General features: G+C 33.9%; 2 protein-coding genes and 2 non-coding genes across 10 annotated transcripts in view; 1 reads left to right on the top strand and 3 right to left on the bottom strand.

The window, feature by feature from the left end:
* Positions 1-1,677: 1,677 nt before the first annotated feature.
* eIF4B (eukaryotic translation initiation factor 4B) lies at positions 1,678-12,042 on the bottom strand. Of its 4 annotated transcripts, none has more exons than XM_088185359.1 (12): positions 11,987-12,042; positions 11,665-11,787; positions 8,618-8,913; positions 7,832-7,914; positions 7,654-7,775; positions 6,057-6,537; positions 4,287-4,345; positions 3,925-4,186; positions 3,757-3,856; positions 3,663-3,687; positions 3,150-3,538; positions 1,678-1,957 (listed from the first exon to the last, which is right to left on the bottom strand). In XM_088185359.1, exons 1-12 carry the CDS (start codon positions 11,997-11,999, stop codon positions 1,880-1,882), a joined length of 2,031 nt encoding a protein of 676 aa, XP_088041485.1. In that variant the 5' UTR covers positions 12,000-12,042; the 3' UTR covers positions 1,678-1,879. The 4 variants fall into 4 exon arrangements, with proteins under 4 accessions (XP_088041485.1, XP_088041486.1, XP_088041487.1 ...); XM_088185360.1 differs by having other exon boundaries at positions 3,925-4,171; XM_088185361.1 differs by having other exon boundaries at positions 7,862-7,914.
* On the bottom strand, positions 6,651-6,999 carry LOC148234739 (Nuclear RNase P). The gene has a single exon (XR_015809843.1).
* Positions 9,009-9,319, bottom strand: LOC148234738 (Nuclear RNase P). Its single transcript, XR_015809842.1, has one exon.
* Positions 12,043-17,278: 5,236 nt separating the features above from the next.
* The window catches only part of FER (tyrosine-protein kinase Fer), a 73,339-nt gene continuing 66,999 nt past the window's right edge, over positions 17,279-23,618 (top strand). For 2 of the 4 annotated variants that reach the window (XM_088187243.1, XM_088187240.1), the window contains exons 1-2: positions 17,279-17,401; positions 20,679-20,956. In XM_088187243.1, coding sequence (XP_088043369.1) covers positions 20,761-20,956 — 196 coding nt within the window. In that variant the 5' untranslated portion in view covers positions 17,279-17,401; positions 20,679-20,760. Of the gene's footprint in view, positions 17,519-20,678; positions 20,957-23,618 lie in introns of all 4 variants that reach the window. The other 2 variants (XM_088187244.1, XM_088187242.1) reach the window with 1 other exon arrangement.

Here is a 23,618-nt window from a genome sequence, read left to right as displayed (position 1 = left end):
TATCTCTAATCAAACAAATTTTTGATTCACATAAGTGACTTTAATTTGCGTTTGTAAATTATTGTATTTCTCTATAAGCGCAATGTCAAAAATAATACTTTAGTTAATTCCACTTTTCCTTATTAGTCGTGGCCTAGTTATTGATTTTTAGTGGAGGAATGAACATATTGACAAATGTCGGTTTTAACCAGGATTAAAATCGTTTCGACAAAATACTAACAATTCAATACAGCACCACATTTAAATGCGTATATAAGATAAGATAAGAATTTTATAGTACAGTTTCAAGAAACATTGGTTGACATTGAGCTTACAGCTATATAATTTGTTTATGTAACTTATCTCAAATGAGTCACTGTGATTAGTTTAAAATGAACTTTGCTCACAAATCAAGTGATACAGGAAAGATAAAAAGGTCAAGATGAAAACAAGTTCAGTTTATTCACCTTTATTTATTGCAAAAAATAATTAAAAACGATCCGGTAATTTGGTATTAAAAATGTACCAAAAAGCAATTTCGTAAATATATGTATAATATAATAGTATTTTATCAATTTCTATTACTGCATACACATATAACAAATTAAATATGACGATTCCACTATACGCAGCGAATCAATAAACATATGTACATATAATATGTATGTATATATAGGCACCCCCGTATGCAAAAACAAAAAAAAAACATTACTCACTATTATGTATAATAATAATAATTCTATGTCCCTATATCCACAATTATTCTGCCGAATTGCTTTGCACAATTTAAACACTTTGACTATATAAATGTTATAACGGATGCAATGCAACATGGCACATAATTTTATTATGATACCCAAAAACGAAAGCAAAAATAATGTGTGTGCATGTAATATAATACAATAATTGGGAAAATTGCAAAAATATATACATATTACATATAAAACAAAAAAAAAATGTCAAGACGATTAAGATATAAATATTACTTTAATTTATTAAATAAAAAAATGAACATATAAAATATTTTTAAAAGGGTTTAAATCGTCATTGGATAATATAACATTATGTATATCAATAATAAAATAATACAGAGTTGAATAAAATGTTAATAAAGTATATGAACAGAGATGATGATTTCACAGATAAACGTAAAATTATTGCCATGTGTTAAAGTCGCTAAAAGCTGTTCTGTACACATTAAAAACATAAAACATTTAAATCATCATCTCTATACATCAGTAAGATCCCATCTGAAGTAAATACAATCATCCTGAGATTTCACTGCATATATATATATATAAATCAAAAATACATATATGAAATAAATACATATTATATAAAAACAATAATGGGCGACAATTGGAAAATTTGTATAAAATACTAATCGTTAACGTTTAATCTGGTGCCCCAGTTCTCCAGCGATGTTACGACATCGACCAGAGAACTGGGGCGTTATCGCAAAATTGTACATTCCAATAGAAAAATGTAAAATTTCACCTAGAAAAGTCCAAACGACACGTCCTCTTGCGTTTGATCCCACGTACACAAATTACTTACTCCCGTGTACTAGATATAATATATACTGTTATATATAATAATATACGGCCCAACCCCCACCTCACTTTAAAAAATGTTCTTTCACTATCTCTTATCGGTCCGTGCACAAAGGTTCCTCTCCGTGTGTGTGTATGTGTGCTCTTTTTATTTTTTATGACGCTAACACCGACAGGCTCCTTCTCTCTCAATATATCGCTTGTGACGTGTGACGATCGTTGTATAGTCAGCTCTCCCCAGACGCGTGCAAAAATATCACTTTCAATTACTAACGCAAGCAGAATGAATAGTACTTAAAAAGTCAAACGTTCGCCCAAATCGATCACTGTTCACCACACGGAGCACTTTACTCGGACGCGGCCTCTTCATCTTCGTCATCGTCTTCGTTCTTCAAATTGCTAAACTTGTTCGGCGCGATGAAATTCTGAAAAGTTAAATCCATTATTTAATAAGATACAACTCAATTTATATTCGTAAATAAGGTTTGATTTTATTTAAAAGTTCTTTGAGCTGTGATCGTTATCTAATATTTTTGCTTCAACCCTTTACTTAGCGAGTATTTTTGGACTACTATCTAAACAGCTACTATAAAACAAATGTTATTTACTTCTGAAGCAAACACTTTATAGTTCATTAAAAATGTTTTAGATTATTATTTCATTGTTGATATTAGATCTGGCAATTCTCACCAGAATATAACAGTCAATACAATGAATTTTGGCAACAAAAGGGTTAATAATTTTTCAAGTAGAAATTATTTTTATAAGAAAGTATATATTTTTACTAGGATTAAATTTAAATAAGCAATATATAAAATAATTGTTTTTGCATTAGGACATATCAGGTGCGAACGAGGCATTGGGCAGAATAGTGAAGACCCCATGAATAACTTTATAAAAATACGAAAATTTACCTAACATACATGTATAAACAATTCGTTTTATAGAACAAATATTTATTTAAATGCAGATATCTCTTAAAATAACTTCCTGTTAAATCACAACGATTTTTATAATAACTGACTGTGATTTAAAAAATATTAAAAATGTAAAATAATTAAGAACCACTGTGTTTTTCATTCAATTTTTTATGGCTTAAAAATAAAAAATATGTAGCATAAAATGTAAAATTTCAAACTAAATTTGGCGATTGTTGAAATTCTAGTCATTCCTACACCTACTTACATATGAGATTAAAATATTGAAAATATATAAAACATGTTAGCATATGAAAGTGAAAGGTGGACGAAGCACCACAGCCGTTGTCTATCCGTCTAAGTACACCAAAAGAAGGTACTGCTGTCACATCTCATTAAGCTCTCTATTATGTGTATAAATATATTATTGTTTGAAAAATTGTTAGCAAAAAACGACCAAATTACATAGTAAATGTAGATGGTGTCAGAATTGCTCATTTATATAGCACTATTTTTTATTATAAATATTTCATGTTTAGAAATACTCATTTAAAGTAATATGAAAGTGCAGTGACTTTTATTAAAATTCCCATAAAAGTGAGCTCCTTATATTAATTTTATCTCAAAACCTTCCGAGTTGACAATTATTGGTAAAAATATTTTCTGAAAATTGATTCGATTGAATTAATGTTATACTCACTGGAGGCTCGTGATCTTTGGCCTTAGGCATCGGCCGATCCTCATGAATTTTCTCCTTCTTTTCCTTAGGAGGCCCTTCTTCTTTAGTATCGCGACTAACGTATTTAGGTTTTTCATCGAAACCGCCGCGATCTCTCCTTCCTTCCCTCGAGTCTCTATCTGCATTGTCCCTATGGTCTCTGCTGCCACTGTATTCCCTGCCACCTTCCCTCGACGATCTGCCGTCTCTGGAATCCCTTCCGTCTCTAGAATCACGAGTGTCCCGAGAGTTATCTCTGGAGCCCCTATTATCGTCTGGGTATTCTCTCGAGTTGCGCTTTTCTCGTGAATCACCCCTCACGTCGCGGGAATCTCTCGATCCTCGGTAAGGTACACGAGATCCGCGATCATCTATAGTACAAATATAAAATAACAACGTTACACTTATTTGTGCTGTGATAATAATAATAAAAAAAAGCATCAACTATCGATCGCGATTACAAACTACAATGCTGATCATTGTAAAAAAAATTACCTGGTCTTTTCGGAATAAAGTCATCCTAAAATAGAAAAAAAATATTAGTAAGATATAAAAATGATTTATAATTTTTTTATATATATATATATACTTTTCGGTCTCTCCACTTCTCTCCGCTATCTTTAGCAGGGCCGTCTCGTAGCCTCATTTCTTCAGCTTTTTTCATAAGACGCTCTTCTATTTCTCGTTCCCTGTGCAATAAATAAATCGTAAGCATTAGATATTCAATTGATAATATTAATTTGATTATTTTTCGAACCTCGCTGACGTATCGACAGGTCTAGCAGCGCCGAATATACTCGACGCCGGCACTGGTGGTTTTTTTATGGGTTTACTTTCAGCCGACGGTGGCGACGACAGCTTTCTGTCGTCGCCGGAGGAGCTAGTGACAGATCCGTCCTTGGAGTCCTTGCCGTTGTCGTCCTGTTTCTCGGAATCGGCCGTCGGCGGAGGCAGCGTTCTAGGCAATAGATTAAGTTTGGGTCTCGTCATGGGTATGGCTTCACCTGTAATTTCCGTCTCTTTAGATAGGAAATTTTAACGATAAAAACAATCCGTGTACACTATAAAAACATCTGGAAATATAAGAGGGTCGATTTAGATTGGAAACATTAACGATACCCCTGTCGTCGCGTTCTCGGTCGCCTCCATAACTCCTGCCGAAGCCTCCTCCTCCTTCCCTGATGAAAAAAAGAGCGGATTAGTAAAACGGTTTAAATAAGCCGATACAATCGATCATGACAAAAGTTCTCGTCGATTATTAAGTAATCTTTCTATTCACACAGACAAAATCTAATTGATTCTTGAGGCCAGACATAATTTTTCATTTTATTAAATGACATGTTAAAAGAAATAAAATGGTGCCGCTGCCGTCGCAGTGGAAATGCTCGTTATATTAAGACTTGCAATAAGTGAGAATCGTATGAAGCATATCTAAACAGAATTTTGACCAATAGGAGAGCGCAAAAAACAATATTCCCTTCTTAAAAGTTAAAAATCCATGTCAAAAGCAATAAAATCGTGTCATCGCCGTTGCAGTGAGAACGTTCGTTACCGAGCGTTCCCAGTACAACGCACGATTTAATTGCTTTTGACGTGAATTTTAGACTTCTGAGAAGTGATCATTGTTTTTGCGCCCTCCTTTTGACCAAAATTCGATTTGAATATACTTTGATAAGAATATATTTTGTATCGGAAGTCTATAATATTGGTGAGAATAGCTATCATATTTTTAAAACATTGTGTAATATCAGAGTTCAGACCAACTATAGAGCAATATGCGAGATGCAACATCTGTGTACGTATAGGTTAGGTTTGGGTTTGAACAGCAAATGACGTTTTACAACTATCAAATTGACTTTCATAGACATTTCAGAGCAGCATATAATTTCACTAGCGCCTATCAGTTGAATTATATTTTTTCTAGTACCGTCTTTTTCCGAAAATAAGACATCCTCCGAAAATAAGCCCTAGCGTGATTTTCAGGAGTTTTTGGAATCCCCCGAAAATAAGCCCTAGTTAAAATAAAATGAATGCTAACACGTGGCGATTGAAATTCAGGATGGAATTCAGAATTTGATTAGTTATGACTATGTTCCTAAAGAAAATGAAATGACTGTATTTGAATAAATTTTAAATAAATGTAAAATTCCTATATAAAAATAAATAATAATCGAAAACATATAAATTTACTTATTGTACGTGAAAAGTAAGCCCTCCCCCGATAATAAGACCTAGCTCATATTTCGGACCAAAAAAGAAAGTAAGACAGTGTCTTATTTTCGGAAAAAGACGGTAGAAGTATACATCTATCAGTGAAAATGTATTTGGACGTTACTGAAAAATATGTTTATCTATATATTACTACATATGGAAAAGTTGAAATCGTATAATTTTACTAGCACCTGCTAGATAAATTATATTTTCACTTGTAAAAATATAGATCCACCGGTGAAAATGTATTTAGATATGATTTTGCTGAAATGACATTTTAAAAAATATTAATTCGAGACTGTTTTCTCTAGATTTTATTTGAGGAATAGCCCGAGAGTTTCTGGTTTAGAATTAGGGATGTCATTTTGGCTTTTTTTAAATATTTGTATTTCATTAAGATTCATAGTATTTATTTAAATGACACGCATTTTTCTAGCCAAATTCAAGGGGGAGAGGGGCAAATGACCTGTTTGAGCAATATGGAATGTTAGCAAAAAACGACCAAATTACATAAAAAATGTAGATGGTGTCAGAATGGCTCATTTATATAGCACATTTTTAGAAAATATTTCATGTATAGAAACATTTTTTATAAGAAAAATTAGTGCAGAATTACGAATTACTAGAGATAACATATACAGAACTTTGCCACAACCGATAAATTTATTAGATATTTACCTGCGGAAACCACCTCGATCACCTCCGTATCCTCGATCTCTATCGCCTCCATATCCTCGATCTCTATCGCCGCCGAAACCTCTATCTCGGTCTCTATCGCCGCCAAAGCCTCTATCCCTGTCTCTATCACCGCCGAACCCTCTATCTCTTTCGCCGAATCCTCTGTCTCTATCTCTATCGCCGCCGAATCCTCTATCCCTATCTCTATCGCCGCCGAACCCTCTATCTCTATCTCCATCTCGGCTAAATCCGAATCCGCTTCTTTCTCCTTCTCTATTGAAACTCCGTTCGCCATCTCTGCTAAAGCTTCTATCGCCTTCTCTACTACCCCCGAGTTTATTTTCGGTGGGTTCTCTGTCGCCCAACGGCTTTGGGGGTTCTTCTTTTCGAGGGGCATCTCTCCATGAACCACCACCGCCTCCGCCTCCTCCGCCGCCGCCACCACCACCACCACCACTGCCGCCGCCTCGATCGCCATCAGCTATCGACAAAAACAAAAGTCATTAAAAATCCAACACAAAATCCACATTTGATCAACACCTCCGCAAAAATCAGTCAGCATGTATCGAAGAATGTTTGAATAAACAAAGAATCGCCAGAGTGAGACTAGTCTGAATTGAGTTAAGAGCACGTTCACCGCTATCTCTTACATTAAATCTACTTATTATATTAAGGATGAAATATGCTCCCGTCGCAAATTATGCTAAAACAGCTGGCCGCAAAAGATTTCAACGAACGGTCTGAAAGTGATCTCATTCGATATACATAAAACGCATAGTCAAAGTCTCGGAAGTTTCGGACCGTCGCCATTTTCTGGTTCTCTTGCTCTCGGTTTAACGAGACACCCTCTAGGGAGGACAAGGGCCTTTCCTCAGACCTTCCCGGGACTTAAGATGGTAACGAGTACCAGTAAGCGAGTCCCAAGTGCAACATTCGCTCTGGCAATAATTTATCTATTTAACCGTCCTTCTACATATATCATCAGGTATTGTTTGAAATCTCACTATTGAGTCAAAATGCAAAAATATTCTTTAGTTGAAATCCACAAAAAATTAGCAAGTTAATAATTTTAAAAGTCTTAGTATGCAGTCCTTGTGACAAACACTAACAGGAAAATACCAAATGCATCATAAAATAGCTTGAGAAAAAGAACTAAAAAAAATATTAAATCCACATTGTATATTTTAAAACACAAAATTTGCCTTAGTTCAAAGGCGCAAGTTGAAATGTTGGTACAAGAGTGAATCAAACGATAATAGAAAAGAATGATACTCTACTGAACATGGAGCTCAAAGCAGTAACGTAACTACTATACCGCAAGGCCTTTGAGACCACATTCGCTGCCCGTATATATAAAAATAATCGAAGACAATCTATTCATATAAAAAACAGAAAATTTAAATAGTCTTCTGTCAAGTCTTACATCATACATCCTCTGAAACGTTAGCTATTTATATATTTTTTTAAATGATTATGCATATATCCATAAATTTAAATGCTTTATGGCCTGAATCCAGTAAGGTGAGTCATTGACGATACATTTTTTTGCACTTTAAGACTCAATAGATTCTCTACGGCTACATTGCAATAAACCTACATTCTCTATCTTCCCGCCGGAACGAACCGGTCCACTCGCTCTTGCGGCCGCTGGGATCTGCGTCCGTGCGGGGTCCTGCACGCCAATCGCCGGCCGTACGCTCCGGATCGTACTCTCGTTCTCTGCAAAAGTTCGCCATTGAGTAACACTACTTTCAAGTATTAAGATTAACCCATACCTATCGCGATCGCTGCTCCTGTTTCCGTACTTTCTATCACCACCTTCAGCAACGTCGACTCTTATCCGCCTCCCGCTAAGTTGCTGTTTGGGGAGGAAACGTTTTATTGATTGCATTTTTAATGATATACGATTTAATAGTGATATGCGTTTAAAATATACAGCAGTTAGCCCTTGTAATACCCTAGAGCCAATATATCGGCTCTTCAAAACGACTTATTTATTTTTATATTTTAAACTTAGTCGTGCGCAGGTTAAATCGGAAATTTGTATTATGTGAATTCTCATCGCAAAAATCATCAATGTTTTTTGTTAAAAATTTGAATTTGTCGAATGCTGCATAGGAAAGGATGGGTCCGTGCAAGAAGTTTTCGAGTAATTTTTAAAAAAAGTACTGTGACTGGGTTATTAAATATGTGTTTAACAACGCAAATATGAAATTATTAAAAAAATAAATAACTAAGAAAATATTAAAAAAATAATAAAATTCCTTAAATATAATTTTTTTTTGTAATTTTAAAAAAGATATATTTTTAATTGCTTTAGCATTTATTTAAATTAGGCTGTAATATTATTTCACTATAAAATATTTAACCAAAATATCTATTATGCTTTTTCATGAGAACATAAAAACAGATATTTTCTAGAGTATTTTTATCATATTTATTAAAAATTCAGAGGGTACTAAAAGGGTTAAACCATGTAAATGCTAATAAAAACATTCGGGGCGTACAGCGTTACCCTGTTGGTATGTAGTAAATTAAAAATGCCATATAAATATAATCACCAAGTCGTGAAGGTTGACGGCGTTGACGAGACTGTCCCTATCTTCGAACTCAACATATCCAAATCCTTTGGATCTGCCTTCGCTCTCGCGAGGGAGACGAATGCTGATCACTTTCAAATCAGGAAACAACTCAGCTATGGCATCGTCTTCCACCTCGTAAGGCAAGTTCGAGAGATAGGCCATGTAGGGTGGATAGTGAGGCGCGGAATCGTCATCGTAGACTCCGCCACCTCTCGAAGCTCTCGAAGCGGACGGAAGAACGACCGGAAGCCTCTGACGGCTGGAATAACCAGTTCCTAATAACACAAATGCATCAAATTATTAACCGCACACACTTAACAAATTAAATAATATTATTATTTTTAATCTAAACCCTCAGATGTCGCCTCGGTCCGAGTCAGATTAGTCTGAATTGAGTTACGACCCGCAGAACGGATCGTCTCGCATATTATACTGAAACTGCCGGCCGTGAGTAGGTTTCAATGGTGACAACCGCCGCCTCGGTCGCGTTTGAATAGTACGACGTCTCGGGCGTGGGCGGTCGCACCAAAGTTTCTGGTCCCCCCACCCTCCGTTTAAGAAGGCGCCCGTCTCGAGCGTGGAACAGTGCTCAGCGCACTACGGCCTCTTCTCAGACCTTCCCGGGACTAATGGTGGTAACGAGTACCAGTGAGCGAGCCCCAAGTGCGAGGTTGACTCGGACCATGCGACTTGATTCATCATTGGGTGTAATTTATATTCAAGCAAGATAAGGGTGAGGATTAAACGTCAATAAAATTTTGTAGTGTAAGCAATCTTTTGTGAATCGTACATTTATATCGGAAGTTTGCAATCAAGAGTAAAATTTGTATTTCATAATGTGACTCCTTACTAAAAACAGGTGATATAAAATGCAACTAAAAAAATATATTAGTGGAACCGATTGTCGGAAACAAATCAGACAGATGGTACTCAAAAGAAAAAAGTGAGAATTTCCAATATTGGCGAGTCATCCAATCTAAGAAGTTATGGTTCCGAGAACCCACTTCCCTCCGCCAGATAAAGGATTCCAGTCACAATTAGCAGTGCTGAGTGAGCAACAGTGCAGCATAGATCTCTAGTGATGGTCTAACATTAAACGACAAACAAAAAAATATTCTTAACCCTTAGAAATCCAAAGGCATGTATGTCATATGCTCAATATAATTTTTATTTTCTGAAGCCTTTTTGAGTGACTTTATAATAAAATTTCCAATATTATTTCGGGTTACTCAGGGATACTTATATTAATATGTTACGATAATTCCCAACCATTTCACATGGAATTGTTAAATTACTAAAATTCATTGTAAATTCTCAATCTAAAATTTTTTGCTTTTAACTGTTTGTAACTACAGCCCCGACCGTGCTAATCAAGTTATTCTTTTACAATTATAATGTGGCTGGCGATGGTAAGTTATTTGACAAAAAAACATTTGCGTTATTATGAAAATAATATTTGTTAGTGAATATAATCAGGAATCTAAAGCAAATATTTCCGATAGTGAAAGTGATTTTGCTTATGAATTTAAATCTTGAGTGTTTATTTATTGACAATGATGAACCTCAAAGAAATGCTTATGGATTATTTTAATGTAATAGGGTATATGTAAATAGTAGCGAGGAGATTCTGAGACAACGACTAATTTTCTTAGGCAATGAGTAAGACCAAAAATTGAAGAATGTTTTCAGGAACCTATCGACTTCTTTCAATTTGTTTTACACAGATAAATTGATTAAAATTGAATGCAGAAAAACAAAAAGCTACTTACTTTCCGATAATTTACTTTTCAAGATTTGATATTTAATGACGGTCGATCTTACACTGTTTTGAGGTACCCCAAATAGTTATATATTTATATACATAACTGAAGAAATGATAAATAAAAAACATATTTACATAATTTTTATATAAAATAATAGCTATAAATAAAAGAGTACGAAATAAATAAACATAACAAAAAATATTGAGAGCCTCTGAATTGATATAAAAAATTTAACGAAATATATTAACAGAAAAGTTTTAAGAGAGAATTGCTGATTTTTTCTATTATTTACTATAAATGCAATATAAAATAGTAATAAATAATTATGTAAAAATACGTAAAATTAGCTCACTACTCAAAAATATAGAAATTTAGCAATATGTCGAAAACTATTATACTTTCTTATTTTTTGACTTCATTTCGGATTCAGCTTGTCTAGATAAAAAATTACTGTCAAAATAGCTGTAAACTAGTGTATATTATTTAAATCCAAATCCATCCTTTATTAAAAAAGGCAAAAAAATAACGAATATATATTTTTACAAGAATTATTTGTTCTAAGATGATTCCCAGAAACAATTATATTATTGCATCCCGATGTTTGAATAAACGGCATCGCATTGCATAATAAAAAATAATGAAAATTCTATCCGAAAATCAGTAATTTCAGGATCAAAAATTAGATCCAAAAAGTCATCGTATAGTCGAAATGTTATCTTAAAGAATACGGAAAAACTTTGACTATTGTATTATTTTTCCTTAATTAAAATACGTACTGTAATGAGCAATTAACTAAATAGCATTTACAAAGATGTTTTTTTTCAGATAGTGGTCCCAACATCTGAAACCGGTACAGGATATACTCTAAATTAGTGATATAATTATTTTTCCTTGAAACAAATACCTCATAAATATTCGGATTTCTGATGCTTTATAAAATGTTGTTTAATGAAAGCATCTGAAATAATTAATCTGGTTTTTAGTCTAAGGAGCTGAAAGGAAAAGGGATGGACATAAAATAATAGGAAGTACATATGTAAGCGAGAGGAATGCATATTTGTTAATCGATAGAATCGATTCGTGGGTTATCAGGTGTCAGGCGTCGGAAGGTCAGGGGACGAAAGGTTGCAAAAAGCGTGCGAAACGAGCCACTCCCTCGTGCCAAAAGCGGACGCGTCACGTGGTCGCAGCTCGCACTTTCTAGAATGCGGACAGGCGTGGGAAAGGAAAAGTGAGGTTAGGGTTCTCCTTTTTCTCCCTCACCGTAGTCCTCCTCTTCCTCCGCCGCCCAGTTCTGCTTCTGCAGCTGGATGGCGCCGATGGGCATGTCCCCCAGAAAGTTCTTAATGTCCATAGTCTTGCCCTTCATCTTTTTGGCCTTCTTGCCTGAAACAGATCCAAGAGTCGGCGTGAGGCTTTCGTTTTCGCACATGTGGCAACGTGCTCGCCTCCTCCGCGGCAGCCGGCGGCCGCGGAGGAGGGCGAAGGCCGACGGGGGCGCTTTGAGGGAGTCGTATCGCCCGCCCCGCGCCCGGAGGCTGCGCCCCGTCGGTCTTCGGCGGCTCCAGACGGACGCGAGCCTTACCGGTGGCCGCCATGGTTGCAGATCACTGCTGCCAACTGGCCGCACTGTCGCCAACTGACGCATTGCCGCACCGCGGCGGTTCCGATTCAGAGCTAACCTAACAGCTAAAACGACGCTACCTACACGCTATCGTAAATCATAATAAACTATTATATTATAAACCTTCCTCTCGGGATAATCGTGATTGCTAAAACGACTGAGTTACACTGTTTATTCCCAAATACGCAATAACTGAGCATACAAATAAATATAATATTATATGCATTAATTCAATTGAATCAATACATCAGTCAATGGTCGTTTTTTTAATATTTCAATTTCATTAAGATTCATAGTATTACATTAAATGGCCAAATTCAAGAGAGAGAGGCAGATGACGTTCCTGTTTAGAATCACGGTCGGTTATCTAGCGTTTATATTAAAAGTTTTTATAGCAATTACAGTGAGCATCGAATAAAGCATATATTAATTGAATTTTGACTAATAGGAGAGCGCAAAAAACAATTATCCTTTTTCAGTACTAAAAAATCCACGCCAAAAGCAATAACATCGTCCTGTCGCCGTCGCAGTGGGAACGTTCGTTTATCTAGTGTTCATATTAACATATTTAATAACAATAGTACGAATTATAATAAGTGAGAATCGAATGAAGCACATTTAAACCGAATTTTGACTAATAGGAGAGCGCAAAAAACAATTATCCCTTCTCTTAAGTCAATAATCTACGTCAATAGCAATAAAATCGTGCCGTCGCTGTCGCAGTGAGAACGCTCGTTATCGATAGTTCCCACTGCAGCGGCGCCGGCACGGTTTTATTGCTTTTGACATGAATTTTTCACTTCTGGGAAGTGATTATTGTTTTTGGACCCTCCTTTTGTTTAAAATTCAATTTGAATACACTTTAACCAATACTCTCATATCAAAAGTTCCTAGTAATATCGGTAAGGATAGCAATCATATTTTTAAAACATAATGTAATATCCAAGTACACACAAATTTTAGTGCAATATGCGAGATGCGAGAACTGTACTTCTTCTTCCGCTTATTTCCTTCTGTGAGTTAAGTTGGCTTAGTTTGTATTTTTGACTTCTAAAACTGTAATTAGTTTCAGAACTTTCATTAGGTGAAGTAAGGTTTAGTTAATTAATGTAAGTTAGGTTTAGGTTTGAAGAGCAAATCGACGCTTATTAACTGTCAAATTGAGTTACATGGACATTTAAAGCAGCATATAAATTCACTAGCGCTTATCAGTTAAATTCTATTTTTGCTAGTAGAAATATGTATCTACTGGTGAAAAAATATTTGGACTTCACTAGTGAAAATATAGCTTCATCGAAAAATACTCATTCACTGTAACATTTATACATCGCGTGTATATAAAAAGTATGTAAATTAATCTAAATTACTATGAATGGAAAAGTTGAAAGATATTGTATTGGTGAGTGCCCACACAAACTTTTATAATTATCAGTAGCGTAATTTTAATAATATGACAATTTAAAAATTGCGATTATTTGGCACTTTTTTCGATCGCGCGCAAATATGCCAGCTGACAGAAGCCGCTATACAGATGTCATTCACGGCCGCCGTCCGGACGGCATATAAATTTTTTTACAGTGTGGTCGCTTATTCGAAGTCGTGGTCTCAGCCGACTTCAGTTGTAACTTCGGTTCGGACAACTTTTAGAGAGTGTAGTGCAGACATAATATTTTACCGATACCCCGCAGAACCCCCCGCCGGCTCTGTTCGTATGACATAAAGAAGTATAATGTTAAATAAATTAAAGATTATAGGCAAGAACGGCCGGAGAATATTCAACGCCCCGGACTCGAGGAGTACGAATTCCTGAGAAAACTAAAAAAAGGTTGTCAGGAGATTTTTTGCTTAAAAACCATCTCCGAAAATTTTCTGAAGAAAAGAGATTGTTACGGGAGCGCAAAAATGTCTTTTTGCAAATTTTTAAGGAAGAGAAAGGAAGACGTCTGGACACTTTAGCGTATATAAACTTCCAAAGCCGTGTTAAATATAATTAAATGGCGCCCCCAACCGGAGTAATTGCCGTCCCGGACGACTGAATTAAAAGTAAGGATGTTAAAGTCGAGAGAATACCACCTGGTTGGGAGAGCACTCGTGCTAAAACTACGCCGCGGCGAAAAGGTTAATAGTATATTTTATTATTCTAAGCTATGCTTTGGTTTAAATAATTTACGTTGACTTTTGTTTTTTTTTTTAAATATTTTTCTTGTATATTTCCGTTATAGTAAATACAAATATAGTGCATATAGTACCACGTCTTAAACGAATAATCATTAGTCATTTTATCGTCTGTGTTGATTAGGTCTTTTATTTGGTTATAAAGTGAAATAATGTCCGTTCTTTTGGTCTCAGCTGATGACACCGAGGTAAAAACATTTATTTTTACATTTATACTGGTGCCATATTGGGATTCAACCATGCGCATCCTTTACCTGTTTTTATGGTAAAGTGATTGACAGGAATGGAGATTAAGTGCAAATAACGCTAATTAAAAAAATATTGATGATTTGCATTAGTTAGTAGAATCGTCGGATATGACTATTGCTTTAAATCCCAGCGAAGCAAAATAACACTTTTTGTTATGAATAATTCAGAAAATATGTTTTTTTCTCATTTTATTGGGAGTGTATATATTTATTTTCTCATTTTATTGGGAGTGTTGAAATACAAATAATTTTATTTCGGTCGCGTCTGTCGTTTCTTGTCGACAATAAATTATCCTAGAGTATCGCAATAGGATCCTTTATTTTTAACCGTCACATTTAAGAATGCGAATGTTTAAGCGATAGCTACGAGGAGCTGGGGAAATTCATATATCTCTTTTAGGTGTGTGCCACTCTCCTTTCCTTACGTTTCTTGTGTACTTGACGTAAGAAAAGGTGTATTTTAAGGTGTATATATGTTTGTTTTAGTTTTAGCGTGTATGTGTACGTATGTATATGCAGGTCCGGGGTGTGAGGTTTTTCTCATGTCTGTCATTTTTCCAACGGAAAATGTACCATCAGAAGTGGTACATTAAAATAGCAATCTACAGTTGCGAGAAACCTTTGTGTCTGGCAAACTCCTGAGCAGGCCTGAAAGGCAGGTTGCATTTTCGGCGTAACATCTACTCGATGAAGCACTCAAGTTTTTAAGAAGCGTTGTTGACAATCTGTCAAAGCTTAACGACTTTCGGCTGCGAGTGCTCTAGGGAGTCGCGACCGCTTCCCTTATTCTTGCCCTTTGCGGCGATGACGTCAGCGCTTGAGAACGCTCCTCTTGCACGGGCCATCTTGCTCCTCAACGAGCTTGTCAAATACAAGCTCTGAATCCAAAAACGTAAATATGTTAGTTAGGTGTGTTTCTGTCGTAGCAACGGTCGGACCGACTGACGAAAATCCGCCAAACGTCAGATGTATCTGCCTGTACGAACTGCTCGCAAACCAACAAGGCATGCTAATTCAGCATCAACACTGTCATTGGGAATTGGCTTATTTTTGTAATTTGTCTGCTCTCTCCTCATTGGATATCAGCCTTAAGTATTCAGGGCTGCAAAGCTTGCTGACGAATCACAATCATGCAGCGATCATCCAGCCAATCGTCAGATTTGCTTGATGGACATCTTTTCGTAGTCGAATTGTGCAACGAGAATATTGTGGCCTTACGGTGTTTTTTGTATTACGGTGATAAATTATTTCCCGTGACCGTTTCGCAACAAAAAAATATTCATTCAATGCACCGGAGAATTGCGTGTTATTTATGTGAAGCTATTTTTTCTAATCGTAACGAGGGCTTTTGTGTGGTCCCATCTTTTACACTATTATCGAGTTTACTCTTATTAATGAATGATAATTTTTGGTCACAGTCATTAACGCGAGTTTCAAGAATAAGATTCCACATACTTATCATTACTCCGATTGATTGATAAATATAAAAAATATAGTAATGATTTTAATATCTATAAATTTGTTCAAAATATAAACAGGAGTAATGATAAATATATCAAACGTATATCCGTATCGTGTGTTTTAGAGCTAATAGTAGGGGCGTAAACCCAAACTTCTCTCTCTTTCTCAATTATGAATAATTATGAAATGGGTAGCTCTCGAACTGACCGTGTTATAGCAAATATAGTATAGTCTAGTTAATTTTCATGATGTATATGGAATTAGTTTACTTGTGATTTTGATGAATCAAAATGTCGAACTGCTTATATTGAAATAATTTGAAAATACAATAATATATTAGTGTATTTTAAATATTATTGAATACATTTTTTATTCATTACATAACCTTTTTTGGGCGGGGAGCTCGCGTTTTATTTTTGAGTAGGACTCTGCACTCACCAGAGACGGCCCCATTAAGTTTGCTAAATATGTAAATGTCATTAGTAACTAAAATAAAAAATAATAATTTTTAACGATGGTGACAGATTAAGTTGCTGCAGTAGTATTATTTGTATTGAAATTTTACAATTTATGTTACATGTTATAATTATGCGAGTGATCGGCGGACGATGCGCCACCGGTCGTCAAACTCCCGTCGCGGTCCGCCAAAGAACGTGCTGCTCTTTGCCGCCGTCACGTCTATGTTACAAGAGTGCCGGCAAGTTTTGGCCATAATAAATGAATTTTGTTAAATATAAAATTTCAATTCAGTAACCTTAATACCGATAGCACGTATAATGATTAAATGGAGGGGAGAGAGGAGCAGAATATAATGATGGCATTAAGGTGTGACATGAAAACACGTGATGTTATTTACTCATAATCAACTGAGAAACAACTATACGCGCGCGTTTACTTCGCCGTTCATTTTATTGCTCTTCACGAGACATTAATTAAAAAATGATTTTTCTGTTTTGTTAAACCATTTTAAATCATCAATGAAACTAGCCCTCGCATTTATGACTGCATAATGATAAGTGATTCACCACATTGATGCGATTTTAATGGGAAATTGTTCATAGGGAAAATACTAAGGTTTTTCACTCGTTGCTTATTTTTGTATTCTTTAATACTGAATTGATTATCACTGATATGGAGTAGATCTAACTGCTTTTAAATTCTTCATCATCCATATCTTTGGCTTGATAATCAATATTATTATCAACAGAAAATTTGTCTATTTGTTGTTATTAATTCGAATTCGTAATTATTTTCGCACGAAGCAAACTCGTTTATGATATATCTGACATTGGGTGAAAGTCAAAATTGATTTTTCTCCGCGGCAAAGATTTCAAACCCCTGCCTTTCGCCTTGTCTCGTTCGAAACTTCAGTGCGACTCGGTCCGTTGTGCCGCTCGTTCGCGTGTTCGCGCCTTTAGCTCCGATTAGCTCCGACGTTCGTTTATACCTCGACTTTTCCTCGTGTTTCTCAAAAGACATCCTTAACTAATTTGTAAGCTGGAGTACTTGTTGATTTGTTTTTATGCAATTCTCTGTCGATTTTCGGCGTTCGAATGAGATCACTTCTAGAAATAAACAAAAACCGTCTTGCTCGATAAAGCTCTCGCAGGTATTTATCGGTTGTGCCAAATAGACGTTATCCTTTGTTGTTGTTTACGGCGATCGCTCTTCGATACGTTTGAGAACCAATGTGATAAAAAACTATTATTGAAATAATTCATAATTAAATATATGTATTTAACTTTTTTATAGACGTGAATTTATTTTATAAATAAAACAGTTGGCTTTGATGCATATATTAAATACATAAAATCTTAATATTCATATTATAATTGAGGTGAAATTAAATAATATTATTGTTGTCAAATTATATGATATATTGCGGTTTTCGTTCTTGCCGCTCGTCGATATCTACACATATTGCATATGAATTCTTATGACGCAGATTCTAAAACTTTTTTCATTTATACGTGTTGTTAAATATCATTCTTGTTCAATTCAATGTTTACAGTCCACATAATAATGTAAATACATATGCATTTAAAACAAAAGTATTAATAAAGTCGAGATAAAGTTATTAAAAACTTCAGAGGTATTTTTATGAAAATTTTTTGATTTTCTAAAAATAAAATAAGAAAAAATTCCCGATACCGGCCATAACATTCAGGTAGATTACATTTGTTTGAAATGAAAGGTTGTTTTTATTAGTATACGTATACATACATATATAATACATAAATCCATCACTTAAAGCAGTCAAACCTTTTTTGTCAAGTCTTTTTATCAGACTTTTGGGTACCTCAGAGCAAGTAATTTTTAAATGTTGAATATTAAAATTATACAATATTATATTAAAAATATTCACAAAAAGGCTGCAATAATTAGGTACATTTTTATAAATATATTATATTTAAAAAAAAAAATTATAAGTGAATAAATAAATTTAAAAAAATGTATAAAAAAATATTCTGAGATTTTGAAATATTTAAATTATTTAAAAAGTGTTTTTTTTAGAAAAGGTTTACATATTTTTTATTACGGTATTTATCGTGTTCACTAACACCTTTATATCTCGTACATGTACTCATGTATGTAAAAACTAATAATTCTAATTTTATTGGGTATGACTTAATTGCACTTTAACTATTAATTTATACAGTGGCGTATATAAGGGGCGAGTGCCGCCCCCAAGCACTTGACTGGGGGCGGCATTTTCGCGATGGAAGGACCGTTCGTGTAGCGTGGTTCTTAAGCTGAATGCGCTAAAAATATATATCGACGAATAGCTAAGAGTTAAGTTGAATATGTGAGAACAATAAGCAACAGCTTAACAAATACTAATTTAATGATTCGGCCAGTCATAAAAGGCTGCCCCTATAAATACAAATATTTTTTGGGCCAATTTTTTAGAATCGTTAAAAGTCAAAGTTACACCAGATATTTTTTCTTATATATTTTTTCATAAGCATATATATGTGAAGGGTGTGCAGCGGTGGGGGGGGGAGGGTGTTAACATTTTGGCATATTGAAGACATGCATCAGATTGTGTAGGAAGGTGGGAGGGGGGGGTAAAAAAATAAGGATCACCCCGAGCGGCATAAACCCTAGCCACTGTTTTTAGATCTGTTGACAGTTGAAAAATGTAAATTTTCTGTTCACACCAAAACCTCACCTAAACAAATTAATCAAACTTCAAATTTTTATAATGCAATGTATTAAATTTAAAGTGCAAAGTAGCAAATTTATAGTGGAAACTATTTGAACTAAAGTTCAATTAGGATTTTAAATATTTTTAATAGCCGCCATTTTAAAACAAGGTGGTGAATTAAATTGGCTAACGAACTTAGTTGAAATATTCACAAGATTTTGGCGTTATCGTTATATGCCTTTAAAATAAAATAATTTTTTCAAATGTTTTTAAAATTAATTTAATTTTTATTTCTAATTTAGAACTTTTTTTTATTTTTGATATTCAAAAAAGGTGTAACGAACTTAGTTGAGATATTTAAAGTTTCATATAACACAAAAATGGTTATATCCCATAAAAACTTTTCCTAAATTATAGTTTATATTTTAAAACTTGTTTGACATTATTACTTTCTCTCTAAGATTTTTTTAAACGGAGTTACGATTTTTTTTTAATTTTTGTGGCGGCTATTTTAAAACAAATGTTTATTATTTCATAGAAATCTGAAATCATTTGTGTCAATTTTAAATTTATTTTATTTTTTAATAAATATGTACAAATTTGTTCTTGTTAGTTAGCACAGAGGCACGCTCAAAAACCACCAGTTTTTACGGCTTAAAGCGTTTAAACCCAAAAAAACCCTTGTTGTTTAAACCCAAACCTAACCTAAAAAAATTAACCATTATACCGTTAATATAATCGTTTAGGTTAGGTTTTGGTTTGAACAGTAAATAATGTTAACTATGTAACTAGTACCGAAAAATGTTATTATCCTTGCTTTTCAACTCCTTTTATGGAAATACAATTTTAAAAAAAAATTATGACTTCTATTTTTTTTTTAAATAAGATGGCGGAATATATTTGCTAATAAATTTATTAGAAATACGTATAAGTTTAAATTTTTAAGCAGTTTCAGAACCACATAAATTATCAGGTCTACAAAATATGTTATTACATATATGTATGTACATTTCAATATTGCGCCTCTTATCTCTTTCCGACGTTTCGATGTTCAGCGTTTTTACATCATCAAGGGTTAAAGAAAAAAAAATCTGATTTTATCTCCTTTAACATTGGTTTTCTGAATGTTTCATTTTAGATTCGATCAATTGGCGATTTTATAAAATACATGTATGATAAAAATATATGTAGCTTAAACTTTAGTCTGGTATTACAATACTTACTTGTAGGTATTGATTGCTATATTTTTGTAATTTATTGCATCTGCTGGTATATTTACAATAATTATAATTTAAAGTAGATCTCAATTTTTAAATGTTTGATCTAAATATCTCGGCTACGTCTATTATCCAGCTTGATCCGCCATCTTGTTTCAAAATGGCGGATCGTATTTCCATTAAAACCGGTCTCGGGTCCTTTCATTCACGCGCAGAAATTTAAATTAAATATCTGATATTTGTTTCGATATAAGCTGAGAACTTTGAGAGCCTTTGAATAATTGTTTTTCTTTAAGCTGATCAATTACTTTTTATTGCGAGCAAAAAATGGGTTTTTGTCACTTCGAAAATACTGAGAATTGCTTCTATTCGATCATTAAATTTATAATTTACTTTTTTTTTAGTAAAAAAAAATGGTATTATGTGAACGTTCAAAGTGTTAAAGAAAGTGTCAATGTGAATTTCATAAAATAAAGTGTCGTCAAAATGGGTTTCACAATGCCCCCTCAGGGCAAGGAAGCTCACGACGCGCTCCTGGTGCGTCAGGAGGCCGAGTACCGCCTCTTGGAGAACATCAAGAAGTGCTTGGCCAACAAAGTGAAGTGCGACAAGGAGTACGCGGTGGCCCTGTCTTCGGTGGCAGTCCAGGGACAGAAGTTGGACAAGTGCGAAGAACTCTCAGGTGAGTGTCGTTCGAATCTATAGCTGTTTTTCACTATTATGTCCTTTTCGCGGAATGATGCAAATGTCAAGGAAGTCGAGGGGTCGAAGAGTTTGTATGCTGATACAGCAATAAAGAAGCTCTTGGGCATTAGCATAAATGCGATAATTCTGTTTGTGCGTTCGTGCTCTTGGATTTTCCGATTCATGTATAGTATTTTCGAACTATAATATTATATAATAACATTAGAATGGCTATATTACAACTGCTCATATCCGGTTTGAAGGAACAATTAACACTATACTACTTATTTTTGTCACAAAGAAATTATAGCAATTTATTCTTTCTTCGAAATAAATTTATCCAATAAGTCGATTCTTCAACAATTTATTTAAGTACTAATGTATCACTAAACTTAATTAAAAACATTTATTATATAAACTAAAGACTTAAATAATTTTAATATTGTACTTTGAAGCCATATTGTTTTAAAATGGACGCTATTTAAAAAACTAAAAATTCATAACTTCGTTTTAGAAAATATAGAGAAAAAAATTGAGAATTAAGTGTTATATGATAGAATCCTATAATTTCATTGGCATATTGTAAATACGTTACAAAGAGGTAAACACAATCAACAACTACTAAGTTACCTTCCAGGTATTAGTTATCGACTACACAAGTGGTCTATCGCACTGGTTGATAAAACAGTTTTAACCTTTCTTTTACAGTGCAAAATGTTTCGCATGCTCCGGTGATATACACTCTACTTATTAAAAACAGTAGATATTGTAAATATTAACCAAAGTTCGCTGGTTAGTCTGATTCGCCATCTTGTTGCAAAATGGCGACTATACTTTTTAGTTGCTTTTATGTGTATAAGGGATTTAATAGTTTATGGTGATACGATAACTGCTATAGCTTAAACATATGAAAAAATGACTGTGATTAAAGTTGATAATCAGTATAATTAACCTTCATGTTTTAAAATGGCGACTGTAGAAAAATAAATAGAAAAAACATCTGTTAAAATTATTCTAATGAAAAACAAATATAAATATAATATATAAAAACTAGACTAAAAATCAGCGTAAAGCGTACTTAAAGCGTACACCTTTTTTACAGTATTTATTTTTGTTAGTTAGCATGGCGCCACGCTCAAATTTGAAAGTTGCGAAACGTTCATCTGTTGTTCAAACCCAAACCTGACTTAAATGAATATAATAATGGTATAATTGTTGATTGTTTAGGTTAGGTTTGGATTTGACAGCATTTGAATACAGTGATGAGTAACAACTAGAGGTTTTTGAGCGTGGCTCTATGCTAATTAACAAATACCGAAACTTTTTTGTGGTCTCAGAATTTAAATAAATTTATTTGACCAAAAATATTTAGCTTTTATTCAACAAAAATACTACACGTAAAATGGCGAATTTTGATTTTTTTGACGGCATAGTACCAATAGCCGCCATATTGAGTGCCAAGCCACGCGACACAGATCGAGTACTCTCTCAGTCTTTAAGCGACTTTCGGACAATTAACTAATAAGTGTGACGTGTCCAAATGATGACTTAAAAACAAATTTATTATTTAAAATGATTTATTTATTATCGTAATACAATCATTTTATGACACGAGCAACCACTTGCTTTTTTACCATTTTTAATTTGAGAGTTTTGGGCTATTTTGTGAATTTTGGGTTATTTTAAAACAAGAGATCGTCTTATCACTTGTTAGACAATAGATTATTTTGTATTATCTTATCTTTGTGGCAAACATCTGGTTGTAGAGTGTCATACATATTGCTACTTTCGATAGTTTTGATACCAATCAATCCCATTTTTTTCTCCTTTATAATACATTTTCATCAAAATTATGAATGTGTAGAAAAATTGAGAAAAACGAAGTAAAATTTAATTTATAATAAACGTATGAAATGCTAGATTACTTTTTATCATCTCGCGTTCTGTAGTATACAAATCGTCATTGAATCACAATTATTTTATTATTCATACACTACCGTTATCGCGTTTACGATGAATATTGCTGTTATCGCTGGATTCACACTCCTTCGACGGCGCTGCGCTATGCACATATGTATATCTAATATTATCTAATGATTTTTAGGTTTCTCTGAATTTTTATGGAACTACGTATTCCAGAAAATTCGACTAGAATTACTGGTTGGCATTATATATAGTTTAAATCTACATATAATTTATTTTTTTGTTAGCATTATATATTTTTCTGATTTCTTGCGGTACCCACTTGTCTAAATTTTTACTATGCGAGAAATAGTCATGTATGTGAATTAGCTCTCACTATGATTTTCTGACTAACAGACCTTTTCCCAAACGACCTATTTATATTTCTACTTGTTACTGCTGCGTTGTATCTCAACTTACAATAGTTAAATTATTTTGTAGACACAATACGCAAGCTAACATTTTTATCATTGGTTTTGATAGAGGTATACTAAATGGTACAACTTTAATTCTATTATATCTGAGATTGAAATTAGGGTTTTTTGGTAGTAAAATAATATGAAATATTCACTGTCAAGTGGCAATATTACAGTATATTTTTCAATGAAGTTATATTTTCACTAGTATAAATATAACTACGCTCAAATTTGACAGTTGTGAAACGTCCATTTGCTGTCCAAATCCTAACCTAACCTAAA

This window comes from Plectrocnemia conspersa, unplaced genomic scaffold (assembly GCF_051122295.1).
Source record: "Plectrocnemia conspersa isolate PC_06_02 unplaced genomic scaffold, ASM5112229v1 ptg000005l, whole genome shotgun sequence".
Classification (NCBI taxonomy): domain Eukaryota; kingdom Metazoa; phylum Arthropoda; class Insecta; order Trichoptera; family Polycentropodidae; genus Plectrocnemia; species Plectrocnemia conspersa.
Note: the sequence above shows the minus strand (reverse complement) of the source record. Positions and strands in the feature narration are given on the sequence as shown.

Excerpts from the sequence above, each read along its gene's own strand:
- eIF4B (XM_088185359.1), bottom strand. Across the intron at positions 4,187-4,286 it reads CCGAGAACGCGACGACAGGG|AGACGGAAATTACAGGTGAA; the intron begins GTATCGTTAATG and ends TCCTATCTAAAG. Across the intron at positions 1,958-3,149 it reads CCAAAGATCACGAGCCTCCA|AATTTCATCGCGCCGAACAA; the intron begins GTGAGTATAACA and ends TTAACTTTTCAG.